Source organism: Tetrahymena thermophila (genome assembly GCF_000189635.1).
Source record: "Tetrahymena thermophila SB210 genomic scaffold scf_8254607, whole genome shotgun sequence".
Lineage (NCBI taxonomy): Eukaryota > Ciliophora > Oligohymenophorea > Hymenostomatida > Tetrahymenidae > Tetrahymena > Tetrahymena thermophila.
In genome coordinates, this window is record NW_002476377.1 from 1 (window position 1) to 22,628 (window position 22,628).

Here is a 22,628-nt window from a genome sequence, read left to right on the forward strand (position 1 = left end):
CCCCAACCCCAACCCCAACCCCAACCCCAACCCCAACCCCAACCCCAACCCCAACCCCAACCCCAACCCCAACCCCAACCCCAACCCCAACCCCAACCCCAACCCCAACCCCAACCCCAACCCCAACCCCAACCCCAACCCCAACCCCAACCCCAACCCCAACCCCAACCCCAACCCCATGTTTAATAACTTTCTTGTTCTAGAATTTTAATTTTAAGTTTTAATTTGTGGTGGAAAATTTTAAATTGTAAAAAGATACGTCAAAAAATTAATAAAAAAAAAAGAAATACAAGAATAAATAAGGATATAAAAAATGATCAAGTTTGGCTAAATTTTAAGATTTACTTTCAAACAACAAACTTTAAATAAACTTAAAGCATCCAACTAAATTTTAAGCAAGAATAATCTTTCTTAAAACATCAATTACAATTTTATAAAGATATTGAAAGATTCAGGTAGTAAAGAAATAGTTGATCAAGATAAGCTAATATAAGCTTTAGAAGAAAGTTTGGTAAGCATGAGTGACCCTTAATAAGGTTTAGAGAATGTTAATAATTTAATGAAAATGAAGAGTCAAAAATATAATGGAAATACTTAATATAGTAATTATGAGCAAGACTTATTCACTAAGGCTAATGTTTTTTACTCCTTAAAATAATTTGATGACTGTAAAAAAATTATTTAAGAAATTATGGATAGCTAGACTGCAACTAAAGAGGTTAAGACAAGAACACTCATTTTAAAATCTTCACTTATTTAATTCGAAGAAAATAATTATGAAAAATCTTTGATAGTTGCCAAATAGGCTGAGTAAATAATAGAGTCAGAAAATAATTCAATAGCCAAAGAGTTAAAAGTTATTATTTATCACATGATAGCAGAAATGTAGGCTTAAATCTTCTAAAATAAAAATATAGCATAAGTATATTTAGAAAAGGCTATTTAAATTATAAATGATGAGATTGAAAATAATTATTTATTAAGCGATAAAGCTAAAGGTTAATATATGCAAAGACTTGCAAATTGCTATGATAGTGTTGCTGAAATATACCATTAAGAGGATAAATATGATGAATGTAAGTAAATTATGGGTAAATGCATTGAGCTATGGAAATCAAATTCATATAAGTAACCTTTATAATACTCTAACAGTCTACTTAGACAAGGTAAAATCTCAACAGATAGAGGAGAATATACATAAGCAGTAGAAAAATTTAGTAGAGCTATCAAGCTAATGCAAGGATACGAAAACACAGATCAGTTCATTGTTTTATGCATAAATACAAGCAAGGCTTATAGTGGATTAGAAAAATATGATAAATCTTTAGATGTGCTAAAATAGGCTTTAGAGTAGATTCATCACTTAAATAAGCTTCAATAAAATTATTATACTAATTAACTTCTTGAAGAATTCGTTGATTTATATCTTAAGTAAGGAAAGTTTGATGAAGTATCTGAGATTTTTGTATCTTTCAAGAAATTAGGAGATAGCGATTACATGAAATACATAATCCTTAAATAGGAAATTATAGTTCTACTTTGTTAAGAAAAATATCAAGAGATAGATTCAGTTAGTTCGGTAGCATTTGATTTAGCAAAATAGCTGTATGGAGAAAATAGTAAAGAATCAGCTGAAATTCTTTCAAGCTGGGGTATTTCGCTCATATATTTAAATTAGCTTGAAGAAGGGTTTAAGTAAATTTAGTATTCTGCTAATATTTTATAAGATATTGGGTCAATTGATGAAGTTTAAGAAATATGGAATCAAGTTGTTTCTATTCTAGAATAATAGCAGAATTCTAAGTACATAGTTAAAGCCCTTGGATTTTTAAGAAGAGCCATCTAACTTTATGTTGAAAAACAAGGAGGAGAAGCAGGAATAATTATAGATTACATTGACAAAAGAATATAATAAGCAAAATAATAAGCTTAATAATGATATTTATTTATCTACAAATAATATTTAGATAATTTATGTAAAACTATTCTTCTTATTAGTTGTGTCTTTGTTTATTTAACTATGAATATAATTTCTTTTTGAATTGCTAAATTCATATTTTTTTGTGTAGAATACAATAAGTGTCATTTATGTTTTCATTTCATTTATATACCAAAAAAAAAGATATTGATAATGTAATTCACATCTAATTGGAATTCATTAGAATTATTAAAAAACACTTGAATGCAGTTAAATAATTTATTAGCTCATTATTATATAAACATATTATTTGCTTATTCCTAATTTTAATGAAAAAACGCATTACTCAATAACAAGAATATAAGCTAGGGCATTTATATTATCTTTATTATCAATATAAATACAAACTTTATAAAAGAATAAAAAAATAAAATAGGAAAGTATGAACCATAATAGTGTTTTAGGTGCTATAGTTTTATTAAACCTTCTAAAATTTTTACAAGCTTAATCGATTATTGATTTCTGTCAATAGTATCTCCCTAATAACTAAGGGTGCTCTAAATGCTAAGAGGGTTATAATTTATAGTAATAGATTACTCAGGACTAGAATATTTCGTAATTGTAACCCCTAAATTATTGTGTTTCTTAATGCCCATATCTAAGCTATAGGCAGTCAACATTTAGTGATACTTTAGATTAATGTTAACCAACATGCTTGTATAATGAGATAGGAGATGACTACACAAGAACTTGTAAGTAGATAGATGAATGCCCTTAGTCATCTGAATTTGGTCAATAATTTCATTTAGGATATGTTAGTTCTATACTTTTGTTTCCATATGACCAACAATAACCTGTAACAGAAGTAATAACTTCCAGTTAAAACGATACCCAAATCCTTGTTTGGGATAATCAAAGCGGTGCACTTAAAGCAAAATTAATTGGACATAGCTCAAATATCATTCAAATGTACTTTCTTCCATCATAAACAAACAGTCAGATCATGTTATTAAGTTTTTCATTTGGTGGTGAAATTATAATATGGGATTACATTAAAGGGTAAGTAATTACAAATATGTTAATTTAGTCAGGACTATTAACTTAAAATAGTGTTTTGAATATTTAAATGTCTCTTATCATATCTTATGGATATTAAGGAGATTTCTATGTCATAAACTATGTAAATCAGGAAATTAAAGCATACATAGGACATGAGAGTATAGTTAAGTAAGTTATTTTTGTAGAAAATAACTATTTTGTTTCTTTTGCAAACGATTAGAAGGTCATATTGTGGAATATTAGCTTACCTGATAACCCTTTAATTTTAGTGAACTAAAATGTTTTTTAAATAAATTCATTTACAATTTAAAACGAAGTAAATTAAATTTAGCAATAATTTCTCATATTGATGGGATAGACAAATTTGTCCTCTCAAATATCAATAAGCATTTGCTAATTGTCAGATTAATATGGAAATATGATTCAAAATGTCATAAATCTATAAATAATAAGTAAAGTTGATAATCAGTTTGATTTGATAAATTATATAATTGATAGCTAGAATAATCTGATAATAACATACTCTCAACAAGAAATTTTTATTTATAAAATAACAGTCAGTGAGAGTGGTTTTCTGGTAGATTTATCAGAAAAAGTTAATAATATAGAATAAAATTAGAGTGTTCTGATTCAAAATTGTGTTTTATTTTAAACAAATTTTATAATATTAACTAATTAAAAGTAGTTGCTACTTTATTAATTTATGGCTAATAATTAACCTAATTAAAGCCACTTATAATAAGAAGCTAGTAATATCTTAAATATAGAAAGATAGCAAAATTTTAATTATTAAATTGTTTTTGCTTTTTCAATTTATGATTAAATTCTTTATGTTGGCTAAGACTATCTTCTTTCTATAAGCTATAATAATAAAAATACTAAATATTTAATTAATAACTGGCTTCCTCCAGTATTAAGTCATAAATAAACTAATATTGGTTTGGCCTACTCTAAAGTTTCCTAAATAATATGTGATATTTCGAAGGACGGGAAATCATTTGTTTATGATTTTCTTTCAAAATAACTATTAAGCGTGCTCGTACATCCTCAAAATACTCAAGTTCAAATAAATGTGCCTTTGAGAATAACTATTGTTAAAAACTTAAATGTTTGCATTTCATATGACAATACTTCCATAGTTTGTTTTGATCCTATTACTACAAATGCAAATTTTATATACACAAATGGGATTGAAAATTATATCTCCCTTAGCTAAGATCCATAATAAAATTTTTTAATTGCTGCTGGCATAAATATGTTATAAATTTTTGATTTGAATTCAAATAAAATTCATTCTTAGTATTCAAAATAAAATTAATTTTATATAATTAGTTACAGTTTTTAAGGTAATTTATTGTATTCAAGCTCTCCTAATGGATATTTTATGAAATTTAATTACCCTGATTTAACAGTTGACAAAGAATTTGATTACACATCTATTGCTCTTAATCAAAAAATAATAGGCTGGAGTCTTGATTTCATATATTTTAAAGCAAGCGCTGCCAATTTTGATGGAGGCTTAATTCTTATTATCAAATAAGATTTATCATTAATAAAATAAATTTAGAACACTATCCCAGCAACATTAGTAATATATTAACTTTAATTTCTAAATATTCCATGCGAAAAGATTCTATTTTTAATAAAATCTTAATTAAATATTTAACTTATAATTTATTATTTTAAGTATTATCAAATTTAAATTATAAATTAAAAAAAAATTAGTGCGGTCTTCAATACCCTTCAGTATTAGCTTGTATAAATTAAGAAGGAAAAACTTAAGTATGGTCCATTTTTACTAGTTTTTATATTTCAGCTATTGGACTTGAGTTTCCTGTCACTTAAGGAACAGCATCTATGTATGGTCTGTCTATATTATAAATGAACTAATAAGCATTTGGATCAGGAATACTTGTGGTAGACATGAAGCAGTTAACTTTTTCCCAAACATTTTCTACATCAAAATAAATTTAAACTATCAGAAATGAGGATTTCATGATGAGAGTTTTTGCTTGCATGTAAAGCGGAGAAATACAAGATTACCATTATACATATCAACCCACACAATTAATTAACTGGTAAAATCAAAACGTAAATGATACCATAAGCAAACTAATTCTTTTTGAGGAAGATTACAAGCTGATTATACTAAGTTCAATTATAACAATTTATGATTACTTAAATCTAAACATTTATAAGTAAAATTTTTAAATAATTTTCAAATTAATTAATAATTTTTATCTTTTAAAAAAGAAATTAACAATTTCACAATCAACAAATAACGGGTGCTGTTATCGATAAATTGAGGTATGTTATAGTTACTTTTAATTAAGATGTAAGTAAAAATTTATTTATGTGGCAATACAAAGTTGATAACTATCAAGAGTTAATTGGTCACACTTAAGGTATAAATGGAGCTATATTAATTAACGATACTACAAACTTAATAACATACTCTAATGATGGACTAATAATATTATGGGATTATATTAAAGTGGTGTGCTTAAATAAATTTAATTTACATAGCTCTTAAGCTGTAGTTAATGCATTTTACACTTAAATAACAAAAGGGAGCAACATTTTAAATGTAATTATATCATAAGGAACAAATCAAATGGTATAAATTTTTGACTTTTAGAACAAGTAAACTATTTCATAAATCTAACTTAAGAATTAAAATTGTTCAGTTGTAATAGATATCAGTACAAATATTTTATTTGCATATAATTCGAATGCAATATATGCTTACAGCTATATTACTGGTTTGCAGATTTCTACTTTACTTGGGTTTGATGGAGCTATAACTAATTTTGTATTTTAGGAAAATTATATAATAGCTACAGCAACCTTCGTTGTATAATCGTACGATAGAAGCACCTTGATGCTTCTTAATTCGGATAAATATTCCTAGAAAATATACCAAATAGATATTCTAAATGATTTAGTAGGAATGGTTAGTAATTTAATAAATGATAGCATATAACTTTGGAATTATAAAACAGGAATAATGCAAAAAGATATGGATAACAATTACTATCCTTATCCTGTAAATGGTATTATAGCAGATTAAGATGCAAAGATTTTTTTGGTTTGGAACAACTAAAATTAAATTTTTTCATTTAATCCTTTTTCATACTCATTAAATAAAGTCGAAAATTATGTTATCTTTCCTTTATTTAATTAACATCTTATTAAAAGCATAGTTATAGATTTTTAAAGTAACATTTTTTTTGCATATAATGATCAACAAATTATAATATAAAAATACTACTCATTCCTTGGAATTAGTGGTCAATAAACAGACATGCCTTAAAACAACGTTAGTAATTTGTCTTCATATAATGCAGAATTGGGTAAATATTTTAATAATTTTTTAATTTGTTCAATAATATTTTAATTAACATACATTATAGACAAATTAATTTACACCGACTTAGAGCAAAATGTGTGGATGATGAGTTAAAATAATTTAAAGTTTGCTGGTAAACTTTCACTTATACCATAGTAGTCTATATAAATTGGAAACGTTTTAGTGATTAGAGATAAAACTTCAATAAAGAGTTTCAATTAAAATTTTATAATTATCTCTCAATTAGACTTAATTAATTCATAGAATATAATATTTGATTTACATGAAACAGGCAATATTTTTATTATAGACGTAAATCAGAATATAATTTAAATGGAAGTCAATTAGCAAAGTTATTAAATAAACTTTGTTTTTAAGTATTATTTGAATGGTAAACTAGATGGAAATAGTGCTAGCAGAATTTACAAATCTTTAATAAATTAACCTAATAAGCACCTCATAATATCTACTATTTAAGGATAAGTCATGATTATAGATTATTAAAATTAATAAGTAATATCCAATCTTTATGACCATACTTAAGTAGTCACATGCATTGAGTTTGATAATTAATATTAAATGTAATTATTCTTTTTATTTAATTATTTTCTAAATAATTTTATATGAAAAGACTCATTACAGCTGCAAATGATGGACTTATTAAGATATACTCATACACATAATAAAAGTTAAATTAAATCGCTTCTTAGTAATTAATTGGATAAGTATAATAGGTTTTACTTGATTTGATAAATTAATAGTTTTTTGTTTGGATTAATCTTTAAACAAAGGTCCTCGTTTTTTCACTCTCTTAATAAGTAAGCTTAAAACAATTTTTTTTGAGTCCAGGAGATGTTTTTACTGTGCTTAAAAAATCAGATGATTATGACAGATTTATTGTTTTTAATTTATTTCAGATTAATATTTATCAAAAAAGCACTTTATTATTTCTTTCGAAAATAAGAAATCCATCTTCTTTATATGATATTCAAGATGTTGTATTTTTAACTTCCTAATTAATTCTAGTCAATGCAAAATCAAGCTTAAGCATTTACTAGCTTAATATTAATTCTCCTGCAAATTTAGTAAATTAGTTAGTTATGATAAACAGCGTTATATTTTAATTTAATTTTGACTAAACAAATAACTAAATAACCTTAAAAGGCATCAATAATTACAACAGCTTTAACTATTAATTTACATTATAATAACCTGATATAAATGTACAAACCAGCACTTCATATAAATGCTATGTTTCTTTTATAAATTCAAATGACTATTTTACATTAAGAACTAATCTTGAAAAAGTAGATCTTGCTATAAAATAATTTAGCAACAATTTTAATGTTACTGAAGTACTTTACAATTTAATCTTCAGTCCTACAACAGCTATAGCTAATCCATCAGTCAATATATTTTTCCCAGAGTTTTAATCAGTTTATTAGTTTAATTATTAAAGGAGCTTTTTATATTAAATGTAAAGTATTTAAAGCACAAAAAACATCGAAAGAATAAAAGTGAATATCGAAACTGCTTTTAAGGAATACTCATTGAGCTTTCTAAAGCTTAAGAATTATTAGATTTTATAAAATGATTCTACTAATTAAAAAACAGTAAACTTTAATAACAATACTAAATATTTCATATTCTAGGATGGATTAATACAAAATAATATAAATCAACCAACTCTTTCTCCAGTTTACACTTTCCAAAATATATCAGAAATCATAATTGATGAATTGGTAATAGAAAACTCCTACTTTTAAAGCTAGACTGGCAACTAAAATTAATATAATAGCTTGATTAATATTACTAATGCTTAAACTGTTAGTATAACAAGTCTGACAATTAAAAATTGTATATTTGAGAATTAGAATTTAATAATGCTAACTAACGTTAATTAAGTAATCATTAATAATTTGATTATTGAAGAAATTAATTTTAGAAGCACCTAACAAAACGATCAAGCTATTTAATATTTGTTTTAATTCTAAAATTGCATAAATGTTTAAATTTTTAATGTCACAATATCAAACATTCGCTCTGAAGCACCTTTCACAATATTTAACATGTTTGGAAATCTATAATCATCTTTAAATGGATTGTATGCTAGTAACTTACAAGATAATTAAATTTTATTTTATAGATAAACATACACACAATAATTTTATGAATTTAAAATTACTCAAGATTAAATCATGGTTTAAAACTTTTTAATAGAGCAAATTAAAAGTACGAATTAATCTCTATTTGATATACAAAGTTTTAATGTTACAGTATTTAATTTTTCATCATCTTTTGTTTAATGCAATGATTGTAATGGTGCAGTTGTTTAAGCTTAAGCAAGTAATTTCTTATTAGTAAATTCATCTTTTTCAAACAGCACAGCTTTTTAAGGGGGAGCTATTTATCTAAAGTAGTGTACTTAAAGTTGCTCTATAAATTCATCTAAATTTTAAGGTAACTCTGCTATAAATGGTGGGGCTTTATATCTTGAATATTCTTAAATCTTGATTTATTCAAGTTTAATAATTTATAACGAAGCTATTATTGGAGGCGGAATAAGATATGTAGGGATTGTGCCTTCCTAATTTTAACAAGATTAGCAAAGACTTTTATAAAAAAGTAATAACACTATCTAGAATAATAAAGCCTAAGTTTTTGGAAATAACATAGGATCTTATCCTAGGAGTCTTAATATCATATTTAAATAATAGGATTACACAGTTTAAAATTAAGGTAAAAATAATTATAAAAATACATTTTTTATTAATATTTTTTATTTTATTTAATACAGGTTTATTAAGTGGAGATTTCGGTTTTGTTTACACCATAAATAATTTTATGAGTGGAGCAAGTTTATAATGCTAAGTATAGCTTATAGATGAAGAAGGAGAGTACATTAAAATTGAAAAAAATAATTTCCCTAAGATAATTTAATAAGAATTGAATTCTTATTAGATATAGATTTAAGGATAAAATAACTAAATTTAATTGGTTTCTGAGTCATTGATTGGTTTAAATAAATATGATATTACTTCTCATTCTTTTGTATTTGATAAGCTTTTAATTAACTCAAAACCTCTTACTAGTAACATAATTTATATTTTTGCTAATAGCATATTGATACCATCGAGCAGTAATTAAACTTAGCTGATTACTCCATAGATTTAAGTTAAAATTAATATGAATTTTAGAAAGTGTGAAATTGGAGAAATTATAATTAAAAAGTAATTTTTTTGAATTTTTAATATATTAAATTAAAATATGTATATATAGTCAGGCTGGCTCTTTAGAATATTGCTATCCATGTCCTTTAGGTATGTACTCACTTGTAGATACTATGCTAAATTAAAATTAATTAAGCTGTAGCTCCTGTCCTGCAAATGCTGTAAAGTGTTAATAAAATAAAATGACTCTTATGAATGGGTATTGGAGAGAAAGCAATACAACAGATTTAATAATAGAGTGCTCAAACTAACCACAAAACTGTAAAGGAGAAGATCCAAATAATTTAAATTATTGCAGTGAAGGTTATTTAGGACCTTTGTGTGAAACTTGTGACTTATTTGGAACTTACTGGTAAACAAAATATTCAAGAGTTGCTAAATATGTATGCAAAAAGTGTGAAGAAATGAAATCTGAATATGTTATTCAATTGTTTGCTTACTTTACTATTATGATTTATATACTTTATGGTGTTTATTCTGCACATAAAATATCTATAAAAAGAGCAGTGGGTTATTATATCCGCTTGATGGGAGCAGCAAGTATTGGAGTAAGTGATTCTGATGATTATACTAGTGTTTATCTAAAATTCATTATGCATTATTTGTATATTTCTTCAATTATCAAAATTTAACAGTTTAAGTTTCCTGGGCTAATAGACTTCTTTAGAATTCAAATTTCTTCTCCTATAGACTCAATGAGATTTGTACCTGATTGCTACTATTAATAATTCAATTTAGACTTAAAACCTGTCTTTTTAAGGTAGATTATATCTTAAATTCTTCCTATACTCTATCTTTCAGGAATGGGATTAATTTATTTGTTTTTAGTTATCTCTAAAGTTACAAAATTTAAGAAAAGTGTTATAATTTCAGGTCTTGTTTTTATTTTTATTTTCTTGCAACCAAATGTGAACTCAAGCTTGATATCAGTATCTTCTTGTAGAAGCATAGGCACTTAAATTTATATCACAGATGATATTTCTGAAAAATGCTTAACTGAAGAGCACATAGTTTTTCTTCTTTCATTTTGTCTTCCCTTTTTTATTTTGTGGTCAATCTTTATTCCAACAATTTTATTATATAAAATTTACAAATAAAGAAAATTCCTAAATTCTGTATTTAACCGAGTTAAATATGGTTTTTTATACCAAGAATATAGACTTAATTCGTGGTACTGGGAATTTACTAAAATAGGAGTTAAACTATTAATTACATTTTTTGATAATTTCTTGAGTGATCATTTGATACTAAAGTCTGTTTCAGCTAGCATAATAATAATCATTTATTTATTATTCTTGATAAAGTTGTAGCCTTATGTTTCTCTGCAGTTTAACAAATTCGATAAAGCATCTCATACAGTGTTATTCGTTATTATGCAAATTAGCATCCTAATTTAAGCATCTCCTATAGCTGTTATAGTAGATTTAGGAATTATTTCTTTCTATATAATCCATTTTACTTATTTATTAATATTATTGTTATATGTACTAAAATCTTAAATAGAGTATATTTTTATAAGGATGTTTAAGTTATTCCCTAGCTTATAAGAAAATTTGTCCTTTCTAAAGCGTTATCTTAAATTATCTAAGAAGAATAGTCTTGTTTTTAAAAGATGGAGATTTATTTGGAACCACCTATTTGTTACTAAAAGAATTTTTTAATTGAATGGCGAAAAGATCAATACCTTATAAAATAGAAAATCAATATTCTCAAAATAATTGATCCACCCAACCTCTTAAAGATCCATATTCAATTCAAATAACAATATATTATCTGAAGCTAAAATTACATATGATTCAGCAAGTAAATAAAATTTATTTTTAATATTTTCAAAATTCTTAATTTTTACTTTAGGGCATTTATTCCAAAATAAGCTAAGTATAATCAAAAAAGAAACATGTGATTATATGAAAGATTCAAAAAAAAATAAAGTGAATAGAGAAAGCATAATTTTAGATGTCGAGAATTATGGTAAAATAAATATCTTATAATAAAATATTTATAACTTATATTTAAATTAGAACTTAAAGATTCACTAAACTTTCCAAGTTCAAACAACAACATAAGATCAAAAAGTAACAGCACAGGCTAAAATTTATTTTAGTATAACTTTAATGAAATTATAAAGACATAGTTATTTTTCTCTAAGAATACAAAATAAAAGACTGAATCTACTATATAATGAAATAAATTTTATATTTTTGTTCAGATTTATTTAAATTAAGCTTTGAATAAGTTAAATTTGTTTTCCATTCATTTTATTGAAATTTTTTAAAGTCATATGCTCATATTAAATTTTATATCTAGAGAATAAATAACGTATATGTTATATTTTAGGGTCTGATAAAATCAAAAACTTGGGAAATTTACTCAGTTTCGTAATGACCACAATTTTACATTTGGATTCCTTACCGTGTGTATTTATTTTAGAAAAGAATTGGTAAATATGATTCTAGATAGGGAAATCTAAATTAATAATATATGAAATTAAAAATTTTTATTAAACCAAATACAAATTTTACAAAAAAATTAAAAAATCAATAAAAAACTAATTATTTTTCTTAATAGAATTACAAATCTTTATTTATCAAAATGTGTATAAGATAAAACTAATCTATTTGAGATATGTTTGAGCCATTTGATTATTCAAAATAATTAAAATATTATTATGCATTTTCTAAATTATTAAAATAATTAAAGTATTAGCTATCTTATTGTTATTATTTTTTAATGTAGTATGCTACAAATAGGAGTTGACTACCTTCAAAGTCTTTTAAAGTACATGGCATATCCATATAGCCTTCATAATTTTTATCATCCTACAAATATTTAATCTTATTTTTTTAGAAGGTTTTAGATTTAAATAAGTCTTTTTAATGATTTTTTACATCTTCTAAACTAAACTCTATTAAACTTAAATTTTCAATTTCTTTAAGAGGAACAATTAGTAAAGTTACATTGAATTTACAATTAAAACGCTATTCTAAGTAGCATTAAGTAGCTATTATTTGTTATTAAAAATGACATTCAGACTGTTTAAATATTTCATTTAATCTTGATTTACAGAATTTCCAGTCTACAATAATACATTTTTATTATTAAATGCTATAACCTAAGTAATCTATTCTCTTACTTAATTTATCACTTATAACATCTTTTTCTACTTTAAGTTTTTCCATTCCACTTTTTTTTAAATATTCAGTAATAATATCAACTTAATTAATAATAAGTTACACATCTTCTTAACTCTTTAATTCTTTATTAAGAAACTATTTACTTCCTTTCTTGAGGTACTATTCTATTCCTGCATGAACCTTCTTTCCAATTTATTTTCTAGAATTTGGATTTGAATATTCAGGTGATTAAAAATATTTTGTATTTAATTATATATTAGATTTATTTTTTTTTAGTTGAGTTTTATTAGTGTTTAAATCAGTCTTCTTCCAGCTAAAATTGTCCATTTTAAAAGGTCCTTCTATTTAAGTTGGTTATTATCCTTCTTTTTTCTTTTTTTTTGTTTTGTTGGCAATTTCTTCTTCTTATTCTTTCTCTTTGTTGTAAGCATTTAGATTTTCTTAAATATCCTCTAAATATTTATTTTATTTTTAGTTTTCTGAACATGAAATCATATCAAATAGACTCTCTTTTTACTTTTCGACAGTATTTATCAAATCTTATCCAATAAACACATCATTAAGCTATTATTAGTCAATAAAATCGCTTTCATTTTCAGGTTAAATGATTTCAGTCATTTGAGATTAATCACTCTCAATATTATCTAGTAATAAAGTATTATCACTTTTTTATTCAGGCGAATAAAATGTATCATTTTATTATTTATTACTGCTGGAATTCATTTTGGAGTTGTTGAATTATTTTTCTAAATTTTCATCTTCTTCGGTTACTATTTTATCAATTGAATTTATTTCTTCAGTATTTATAGGTTGAAGTAGATTTGTTTAAAGCTAAAATTATAAGGAAGATAGCTAGCTTTGATTACTTTATTCAAAGATGTTATTTATACAATTATTTTTATTTTAGGATGTTTAAAAAATATTATTATTATTTAAAATTAATACTTCATTTATATTGCTATCATCCTCAATTTCAGTTACTTCTTTATTATTTAACTTTTTATTTTCATTAGTTTGCTAATTTTGATTGTTTTATTCAAAAATGTTATTTATACTATTGTTTTTATTTTAGGATGTTTAAAAAATATTATTATTAAATATTTATGTTTCATTTTTATAATTATCATCCTCATTTTAAATTACTTCTTTATTATTTAACTTGCCATTTTAAGTAGTTTAATTATTTTAAAATAAGGCTTTTGGTAATAGATTATGGGTAACAACTTTTTAATTTTAATTAAATTTCTATTAATGGTAATATTAGTTACTTGGAAAATCATCTATATTTAGGTAATTATAGAAACCAAATAAATCTTGTTAACTATTAACATCTTTAACTTCTTATATTTCGATTGAATTGACATCTTACCTTTTATTATTTTTATCATCATCTTCTTCTATAACAATGACATTTTAATTACAAATTTATTTTTTTTATTGAGTGATGTCTTCTTCTATAACAATGACATTTTAATTACAAGTTTATTTTTTTTATTGAGTTATGTCTTCTTCTATAACAATGACATTTTAATTACAAGTTTATTTTTTTTATTGAGATATTCTTGTATTTTGATTTTATTATATCTAAATTAATTATTGTTCGCCAAATTTTTAATTATTATTATTATTATTTTATTTGTGATGATTTTATTAATTTTATAAATCCTTCCTTTACAAATAGTTGTCAATAAGACTTAGTCCTGTGATAAATTATTTTTGTTGTTAAGATGAAGCTAATTTGTCATTCTCAATTTCTATGTCTATTTTTTCACTCTAAATATTTTATCGATTGTGAAATTTTTAGTTAATAACATTTTATTCAGCGCATCGCATTTAATTTTAAATGCAAATAAATTTCTAATTTCCATTTTTTTTTTAGATATCATAGTAATATTAGCTTCGTTAAATCATTTATATGTCACTATCATCGTCATCCTCTAGATCTATCAAAACAGGGTTGTTATTTTTTTATATTTATTGATTGTAAGATATAGAGTTTAAATTTTAACTTGTCATTTTTTTGCTTCTTTTTCATAACTAATTTAAGAAAACTTTTATTATTAAAAAAAATATCTGAAATGATTAGCTTAAAACTCAATTTTACATAAATATGAAACAAGAATAAAACTCTTTTATTTTATTCAACTTAAATAATAGAAACCAATCAATTCAATTCAATCTATTCTTTATGTAAATATAATATTTTCTTGAATTTATTCTTAATTAAATAATAGTTAACATGGGAAAAATTATCTATAACTTGCAAATACAATTCAAAGAATTAAAAATTTTTAGATCAATTTTAAGAAAGAGAGACGATTTTAATTAATCTTTGTTTATTAATATTACTTTTTTTGAGATAATTTAAAAAAATACTTTTATTTTTAAAATTTTTTATTATAAAAGTAAAATTTAATAATATAATATATTTATTTCCATATACTATTGATTCTCATGTATTAACGCAATCTCCCTCCAAACTTAAAATGATGTTTTAAGTATTCACTCAAAGTTTTTCCAAAAATAGGTGTTTATATATTTGTGCACTAATACCTTAGAATTTATAGTATATTATTTTATTATCTTTTAAAATTTTTTAAATTTTAATGGCAGCATCTGCTTAAACTCTTTCTATTTTATACTCAATTTATTTCAATTAAATTTAATAATATATTTTTTTTTTCGGTTAAGTATTCTAATTGTTAATAGAGACTAATAAAATTTAATTGTAGACAAATATATCTTTCTTATGCTGATCAGTAAAATAAAGTAAATATAAATAACAAAGAAAAATAGATTGATAAAAGTTGCCTTATTTTAAGTATACATAATCAGAAATTAGATAATTTTGATTTTCTTTCAAAAATAAAAACAAAGTTAAGTAAATTATAGCAAATAAATAATAGTTTTAAAAGCCCTTCATCTATTTATAAAATATTAATTAAATATGTTAAATAAAATTAAAATTAATCTAATAATATTAAATAGAGGCATTTTAAATAACCAATTAATATATTTTAAATTTAAATAGTAATTTTAAAAACATTTATATGAGATTAAAACTATTATTTTTATTTATACATTTGGTTATCCTTAAGATGTAACAAGTTAAGCTAAATAGATCAACAAGATTTAAAATTTAAATTTTCATAAGATTGTGACATTAAATTGTTTAATTGAAAATCGAGTGCATTTCTCAAAAAGCTCTTAGTTTTGAGTAGTTAGAATTTAATAAATACATTTTTTCATTTATTTTCATCAAAAATCTAATTTTATTGAGTATTTAAATTAGTTTAACAAGAGTTTATTTAAAAAATTTTATTGATTTATGACAGTTGCTGTGTTTGGAATAAATAAATTTCTTCTAGCTTATAAATTTGTTGGTTTTAAAAAAGAATACTTTTTAAAAATTGTAAATGAAATAGTTATCATGACTTTGAGTGCTAATAACTATATTAGCATAAATTAAAGTATTTCATAAAAAGAATTTATTTTTATCATAAGCCAAAAGTTTTCATTAAATTATTTCATATTCATAGTAATATATATTCTCTATTTTCATCTAAGCTTAGATAATAAATAATTATATTTGCATTAATTAAAATATTTCATAACATTTATTAATTTAAAAATAACTAATGATAGTCATATGCTACTAATTTTCAATACATTGTTTTATATTTCTAAGTATTATATTTTTTACTTATTTTAAGAAAATAGGGTTTTAAATATTACATTTTTTATGGCATTAACTAACTCTTTTTTAACAAAAATACAATATTCTAAATTATATTTATCTTATAAGTAATTAGATAAAAATGCAATATTCTGACAAATTATTATCAAATGTGTAAATCAGATGAAAAATATAATATAGATGGTTAAAACTAATTTTATAAGAAATAGTACCAAATCAAAGGTTTAATATTTTGCATTTTATACAAAATAAGTAAATTGTTTGAACTTTTGACACATTTGCTTATAAATATGTTGAGCTCTTACTATTAAACTCTATTATCCTATCAATAACTGCTTTTTTTGAGTTTCAAGAAATAAATGCTAAATTAAGAGTAAATTAGGAACTTTAAATTGTTCATACAAAAAGAAATCTATAAATATTGAAGCTAAAAGTTCACATATATTTAATATTCAACAAATGTTTAAAGAAAGGTTACTCAAATTTAATTTGTTGAGTAAGCATTTTAGATATTCAATTTAGTGTAAGAAAAAACTAATAATTACTTTTAGAAAATTAAAAGAAAATGTAGAGAAAAATTCGTACTAATTTCAGAAAATTATTGGTGTAAATGTAGTGTTATTTTTATGAAATATTTGCATTTCGTATTAAATATATTATTGCTATGACGATATAAAATAAGGAATCAATAAATAAACTAAAACCTGATTAACTTATTTTTAGTGCTCATTTAAATATCCAGAATTTACATTCAATAGATATATTAATAATCAATTAATAAATTAGATATAACAATAATTAGGTTTTTTATATATTAAGTAAACTATGTTGAATCTAAATTAAGAGAGAGAAAGGTTGGAGATGATACTTTAGACAGAAGGTGATTAAGCAATCTAGTCAGAGACATCTTCTCAGCTCTAAAAGTATACATCAAATAATATTAATAACCTCAACTTAAATGAAAATCTATGCACAGATTAAGAGATGGTTGAGATTGATAATATAAAAGATCAAAATTAAGATCATATTGAAAAAGACTAAGAAGCAGAGGAAGAAAAAAAACATATAGAAAGGGAAATTATCTCTTTTGAATCTATGAATAGGATAGATAAAGAAAGACAGCATGCATGGAAAAAGTTTAATTTCAACTTTAAAACAAATTGGTTTTAGCGCATCTTTCTGATAGATCTTCTTTACCTTTTATTCCATTGCAGAAAATCAGTTAAAGATCATAAAGAAATCCATTTAAATGATATTCCTCACTTATTCCCTGAGGATTAAATTAGCAATTTGAGTAAAAAATTCGATGTTTATATTTAAAGGGAACAGGTTGAGCTGGATAAGAAAGGAAAGGAGATTGGAGCGATAACTATGCTCAAAGTTTTTTTATTGACCTTCAGATTTTCTTTTTTTATGGAGTTTTTTTATGTCTTCATGTTGAACGCATTTAAGATTGTTTCTTCTATTTGCATTAGAAACCTAATTAACGATATCGCTTATTAAGAACCTGCTTCAAAATAATATATGTGGGCTGCAATTATTGCTGTCAGCAATTTTATCTAAGTTTTATGCATGCATCATGCAAATAAAATTAACTATTCGCTATTCTCTTCAATCAGAGTTATGTTTATGAAAACTCTTTACTAAAAAGTTTCAAATCTCTCAGCCTATACCATAAAAGAAGCAAATGTAGGAAAACTTGTTAACATTGTATCAAGTGATTTAACTACTATTGAAGTTAAGAGCTTTTTAATTATATCCCTGATGGTAATACCTTTTGGATTAATATCCGTTGCTGTAGTATTATACTTTAGGTAATATTTAATTTCAATTTTTCTTAATTAATCAATTTACTGATAGTATTTTTTTAGACCTACACATGTTATTTTTTTTAATTTTACTGATTATTGACTCTACAAAAGCGCATAAATGATTATTTGATTACACTTAACATATAAAAATTAATTTTACCTATTAATTTTTTTTTACAATAGATTTGGAAGCTTTGGTGTTCTAAGTCTTATTTTGATGATTTGCTTTATACCTATTTAAATATATGTTGCTGAAAAGAGTTCCAATGCCTTCGCTTAAAAAACAAACTTAGTAGATAAAAGAATCAATCTAACTAATGAAGTTATTGAAGGTATTCGTTTAATTAAAATGTATGCTTGGGAAGGCGCATTCAAGAAAGCAATTGTTGAAGTTAGAAAGTTAGAACTTAAAAAGGTCTTGACAATTTTAATGTATTTCATTTTTGAACACTCACTGTCTGCTACATCAGGTGTTTTGGCTACATATTTTGTCTTTGCTTTAACTCATAGCTATGGAGATGCATCTTAACTAAATATAGGAAATATGTTTTCCACTCTCGATTTATTGTAGTACACTAAATAAGCTATGATATCATTCGCAGGATTCGGAATAAGTGGTGCTCTAGAGTTAAGAGTAGTATTTCAAAGAATGGCTAGCGTTTTTAAAATAAAAGAAAATCTAATGGCTTCTGTAGACGGTAATTTGATTTTCCTTTAAATTAATTATTAACATTTATCAATAATTTATGTATTTTTTTAGAAAACTTTGAGTTAATTGATTAAATATATTCAAATTAGGAAAAAACTAATACGAAACAGCTGTACTCGATAATGGAGAAATTAAAATGAAAAACTTCTATGCCTATTGGAAAGGTGATGAGCCTGTTTTGAAAGATATAGATTTACACATATAATAAGGAGAGTTTGTCTCAATAGTAGGAAAGATAGGTTCTGGTAAATCTACATTACTTAATTGCATTTTGAAAGAAGTGCCAAGGTTTAGAGGAAGTTTTTCTTATAAAGGTAAGCTTGCTTATGTAGAATAAGAACCTTATATATTTAGTAGCTCTGTTAGAGATAATATTGTTTTCGGTAAAAAGTACAAAGAATCCTTTTACAATTAAGTTGTTGAAGTTTGCAATTTACTTGATGATTTTAAGCTCTTATCAAATGGTGATTTAACAGAGATTGGAGAAAGAGGTCTAAACATTAGTGGAGGTTAGAAAGCTCGTATTTCTTTAGCAAGAGCTTTGTATTCTCAAGCTGATATATATTTATTTGATGATCCACTATCAGCTGTTGATGCTAAAGTAATTGTTATTATTATTATATTTCAAAATTAAATCTTTTATAACTAATAATAGGTAGCAAAATCTTTATTCTATGGAGCAATTAAAAAATTTTTAAAGAACTCAACAGTAATCTTGGTCACCCATTAAATTCATTTTACAAAAGATTCAGATAGAATTATTATCATGAATGAGGGTTAAATTACTGATTCAGGCACTTTCAATGAACTTGAAGAAAAATTAAAAAACCTAGCAAATTATATTTAATTAAATGAATCTCACAGTAGAAGTGTAAGCCGTATTGAAGATTTTGAATAATTAAAGTAAATTATAGAAGGTAAATATAATTTATAAATATTAAATAAAATAATTTTTGTATTTAAATAATGAAATTAGAAGAAAATGAGGAAAAAAAGTAATTGGAACATGTCACTGCTTAAGAAAATTAGTAAACTCAATAAGATTAGAAAATGGAATCATAAATTAATCATGAAAAAAAAATGGATGCTGAGAACAACACTCCTTTAGAGTTAGAAAATAAAAAAAATGATGAAGATCTTGCAAAGGTTGATGTTGAATTGAAATTAGAAGAAGAATAGAAGAAAAAGGAGATTTAAGGACTTTATACCAAGGAGTCAAATGAAAATATTTCTGTGACCTTTTAAACTTATTGGAATTTTATGAAATCTTCTAAATATATAGCTCTTGTACCTTTGATGATTATTTTATTTTTTACCTGTGAAGTTTTAACTACTATTTTTACAAATGCAATTGGATACTATAATTAACCTGGCTATATGAATCAAAGTGTTATAGATGCTTTAGGTTATATAACACTTGGTTATTATCTTAATGCTGTAATCAAATATTTAATTATCATAAATTTCTTAAACTCAAGTAGCTAAAGTCTTCATAACAAAATGATAGAATCATTAGTAAGATCAAAAGTTCTCTATTTTGATTAGACTTAAAGTGGTAGAATTATTAATAGATTTTCTACTGATTTAGGTAAGTTTTTATTAATTTAAAATTATGAGTAAAAATAATTATTAAATATTCAAAAATAAAAGTTATTGTTGACTAAAGTTTACCTCTAACCTCAATAGACTCAATTGAAATTCTTTGCACTCATATTGTTCTTCTTATTATGCTGATTATTATTAATCCTTATTTTATTATTGTAGCATTCTTTTTGATCTTAATTTTATACAACTTTATGATAATTTCTAAAGTTTGCCTTATTGAATCAAAGTAAACTGACTTGAGAAATCGTTCTCCTGTCTTTAATTATTTTACTACTACGGTATAAGGAATTTTACCTTTAAGAGTTTATGAATAAACCAAGTTATTTTAATACAAATTTGATGAACTCTCAGATGCTTCTCTAAGATCTTCTTGTTGTTATTGGTATATTACCAGAGCATTTGGTGCTTACGTACATGGATTCTCTTGCATAGCTGGTATTATTGGTATTTTTATGCTTATTGCTATAGGTAAAAGTGGTTCATAGGTTGGATAATCTATTGTTTACTTTTTAACGATGAGTGATATTATTTAGTGGGGTTTAAGGTAATTTTTTTTTTTCTACTTATTATTATTACCTTATTTATTTTTTAAGATAAATGATCTAAACTGATGTCACTATGTCTAGTGCATAGAGAATACATAACATGTGCTAACTTGAACCAGAGCCAGCTCTAGAAACTAGCTATGATTAATAGCATATTAAATAAAATCTCTAAGCTAAGAAAACAGATTAAGGTGTTGTTTTATAAGAATAAAAATTCCCAACAGATGGTAAAGTGGAATTCATAAATGTTAGGATGAGATACAGGGAAGGATTGGATCCTGTACTCAATCAATTATCCTTTACTATAAATCCAGGATAGAGAGTTGGATGTGTGGGTAGAACTGGAGCTGGAAAGTCTTCTATCATAACAGCATTATTTAGAATGACAGAAATCGATGACCCAACTGATGAAAATGAAGAAATAGCCATAAAAATTGATGGCCACATGACTAAATAACTAGGATTGCATACTCTTAGAGGCGGTATAAGCATGATTCCTTAGATTCCTTTTATTTTTAGTGGAACTATTTTGAGAAACTTAGATCCTCTTGGGGAATATACCGAAGAATAAATTAAAGAAGTAATTGAAGAAATAGGATTATCAGGTAAATATATTTTATATTTTATCCTTATTACAATAAATAAACTTATATTTAGAAAAAATTCAATCTTTGCCGAAAGGATTGCATACAGATATGTCAAATGCAAGTGAAGTGTTTAGTGTAGGCTAAAAGTAGTTAATATGTTTAGGTAGAGCAATCTTAAAAAAGAGTAAGCTTTTAATTTTAGATGAAGCTACAGCCAATGTAGACATGGTGACTGATGATTTAATTTAAAGAAAAATCAAAGAAAGATTCATAAATTCAACTGTAATAACTGTAGCACATAGACTTAATACTATTGCTGATTATGATATGGTAATAGTAATGGATAAAGGTAAAGTTATTGAGTCTGGTGATCCCTACATACTACTTTAGCAAGATTCTAGTTACTTTAAAGCTATGGTAAACCATACTGGAAAGAAAAATGCTAAAACTATTATGGATATTGCAAAATAGGCACATTTATAAAAAAAAAAAGATTAACATTGAGATTTAAAAAAGAGAGAAAAAAAAATTTAAATTAAAAAATATTTATTAAAATGAATAAAAATAAAAATATTTTTTATTATCCTTATATTAAAAAACAAATAGTTAATAAATAAAATTGTTAAAATATATATTTATTTTACATTTTAAATTGTAACTATCATTTCAAAATTTTTTAATTTTAAAAAATTTAATTTTACCAAATGTTTTTAAAGTTGGTTAAAGTTTATTAAATATAAATTTGAATAAAAAACACTTGAATAGCAGAAAATTCTTTATTTATTAATTAGTAATAGTCATATTTTTTATTATTTGTGTATCTTATCACATCTATTTACTAATTACCAATTTTACTCCATATTTAAAAAATTGATATCAAATATGTATAGATTTATCTAAAATGTAGATATTTAATTAAGATTTTGATAAATTCAAATTTATTAAAATATTAATTATATTTATTTAAATAAATCAACATTCATG

At 23.8% G+C, this 22,628-nt stretch overlaps 4 protein-coding genes across 4 annotated transcripts; 3 read left to right on the top strand and 1 right to left on the bottom strand. All coding sequences in view use genetic code 6, as the record gives it.

Annotated features, from left to right (window-relative positions):
* Positions 1-280: 280 nt before the first annotated feature.
* Positions 281-1,939, top strand: TTHERM_00440700 (tetratricopeptide repeat protein; the record flags this gene model as incomplete). Its single annotated transcript, XM_001017864.2, has 1 exon — positions 281-1,939. A coding segment is annotated over one exon (1,659 nt), but the record flags the coding sequence as incomplete, so codon positions are not given.
* A 421-nt stretch (positions 1,940-2,360) lies between these two features.
* On the top strand, positions 2,361-11,741 carry TTHERM_00440690 (WD domain, G-beta repeat protein; the record flags this gene model as incomplete). Its single annotated transcript, XM_001017863.2, has 11 exons — positions 2,361-4,234; positions 4,310-4,565; positions 4,703-5,175; positions 5,231-6,330; positions 6,391-6,907; positions 6,958-7,035; positions 7,264-9,065; positions 9,124-9,556; positions 9,606-11,359; positions 11,411-11,527; positions 11,578-11,741. The coding sequence occupies 11 exons, from the start codon at positions 2,361-2,363 to the stop codon at positions 11,739-11,741; spliced, it is 8,568 nt and encodes a 2,855-aa protein (XP_001017863.2).
* A 402-nt stretch (positions 11,742-12,143) lies between these two features.
* TTHERM_000440659 (hypothetical protein) lies at positions 12,144-13,121 on the bottom strand (the record flags this gene model as incomplete). The annotated part of the gene is made up of 1 exon (XM_012798034.1): positions 12,144-13,121. The coding sequence occupies one exon, from the start codon at positions 13,119-13,121 to the stop codon at positions 12,144-12,146; it is 978 nt and encodes a 325-aa protein (XP_012653488.1).
* A 4,091-nt stretch (positions 13,122-17,212) lies between these two features.
* Positions 17,213-22,148, top strand: TTHERM_00440660 (ABC transporter C family protein; the record flags this gene model as incomplete). The annotated part of the gene is made up of 8 exons (XM_001017860.2): positions 17,213-18,201; positions 18,382-18,896; positions 18,997-19,508; positions 19,563-19,824; positions 19,884-20,495; positions 20,558-21,056; positions 21,106-21,662; positions 21,715-22,148. The coding sequence occupies 8 exons, from the start codon at positions 17,213-17,215 to the stop codon at positions 22,146-22,148; spliced, it is 4,380 nt and encodes a 1,459-aa protein (XP_001017860.2).
* Between the last annotated feature and the right edge of the window lie 480 nt (positions 22,149-22,628).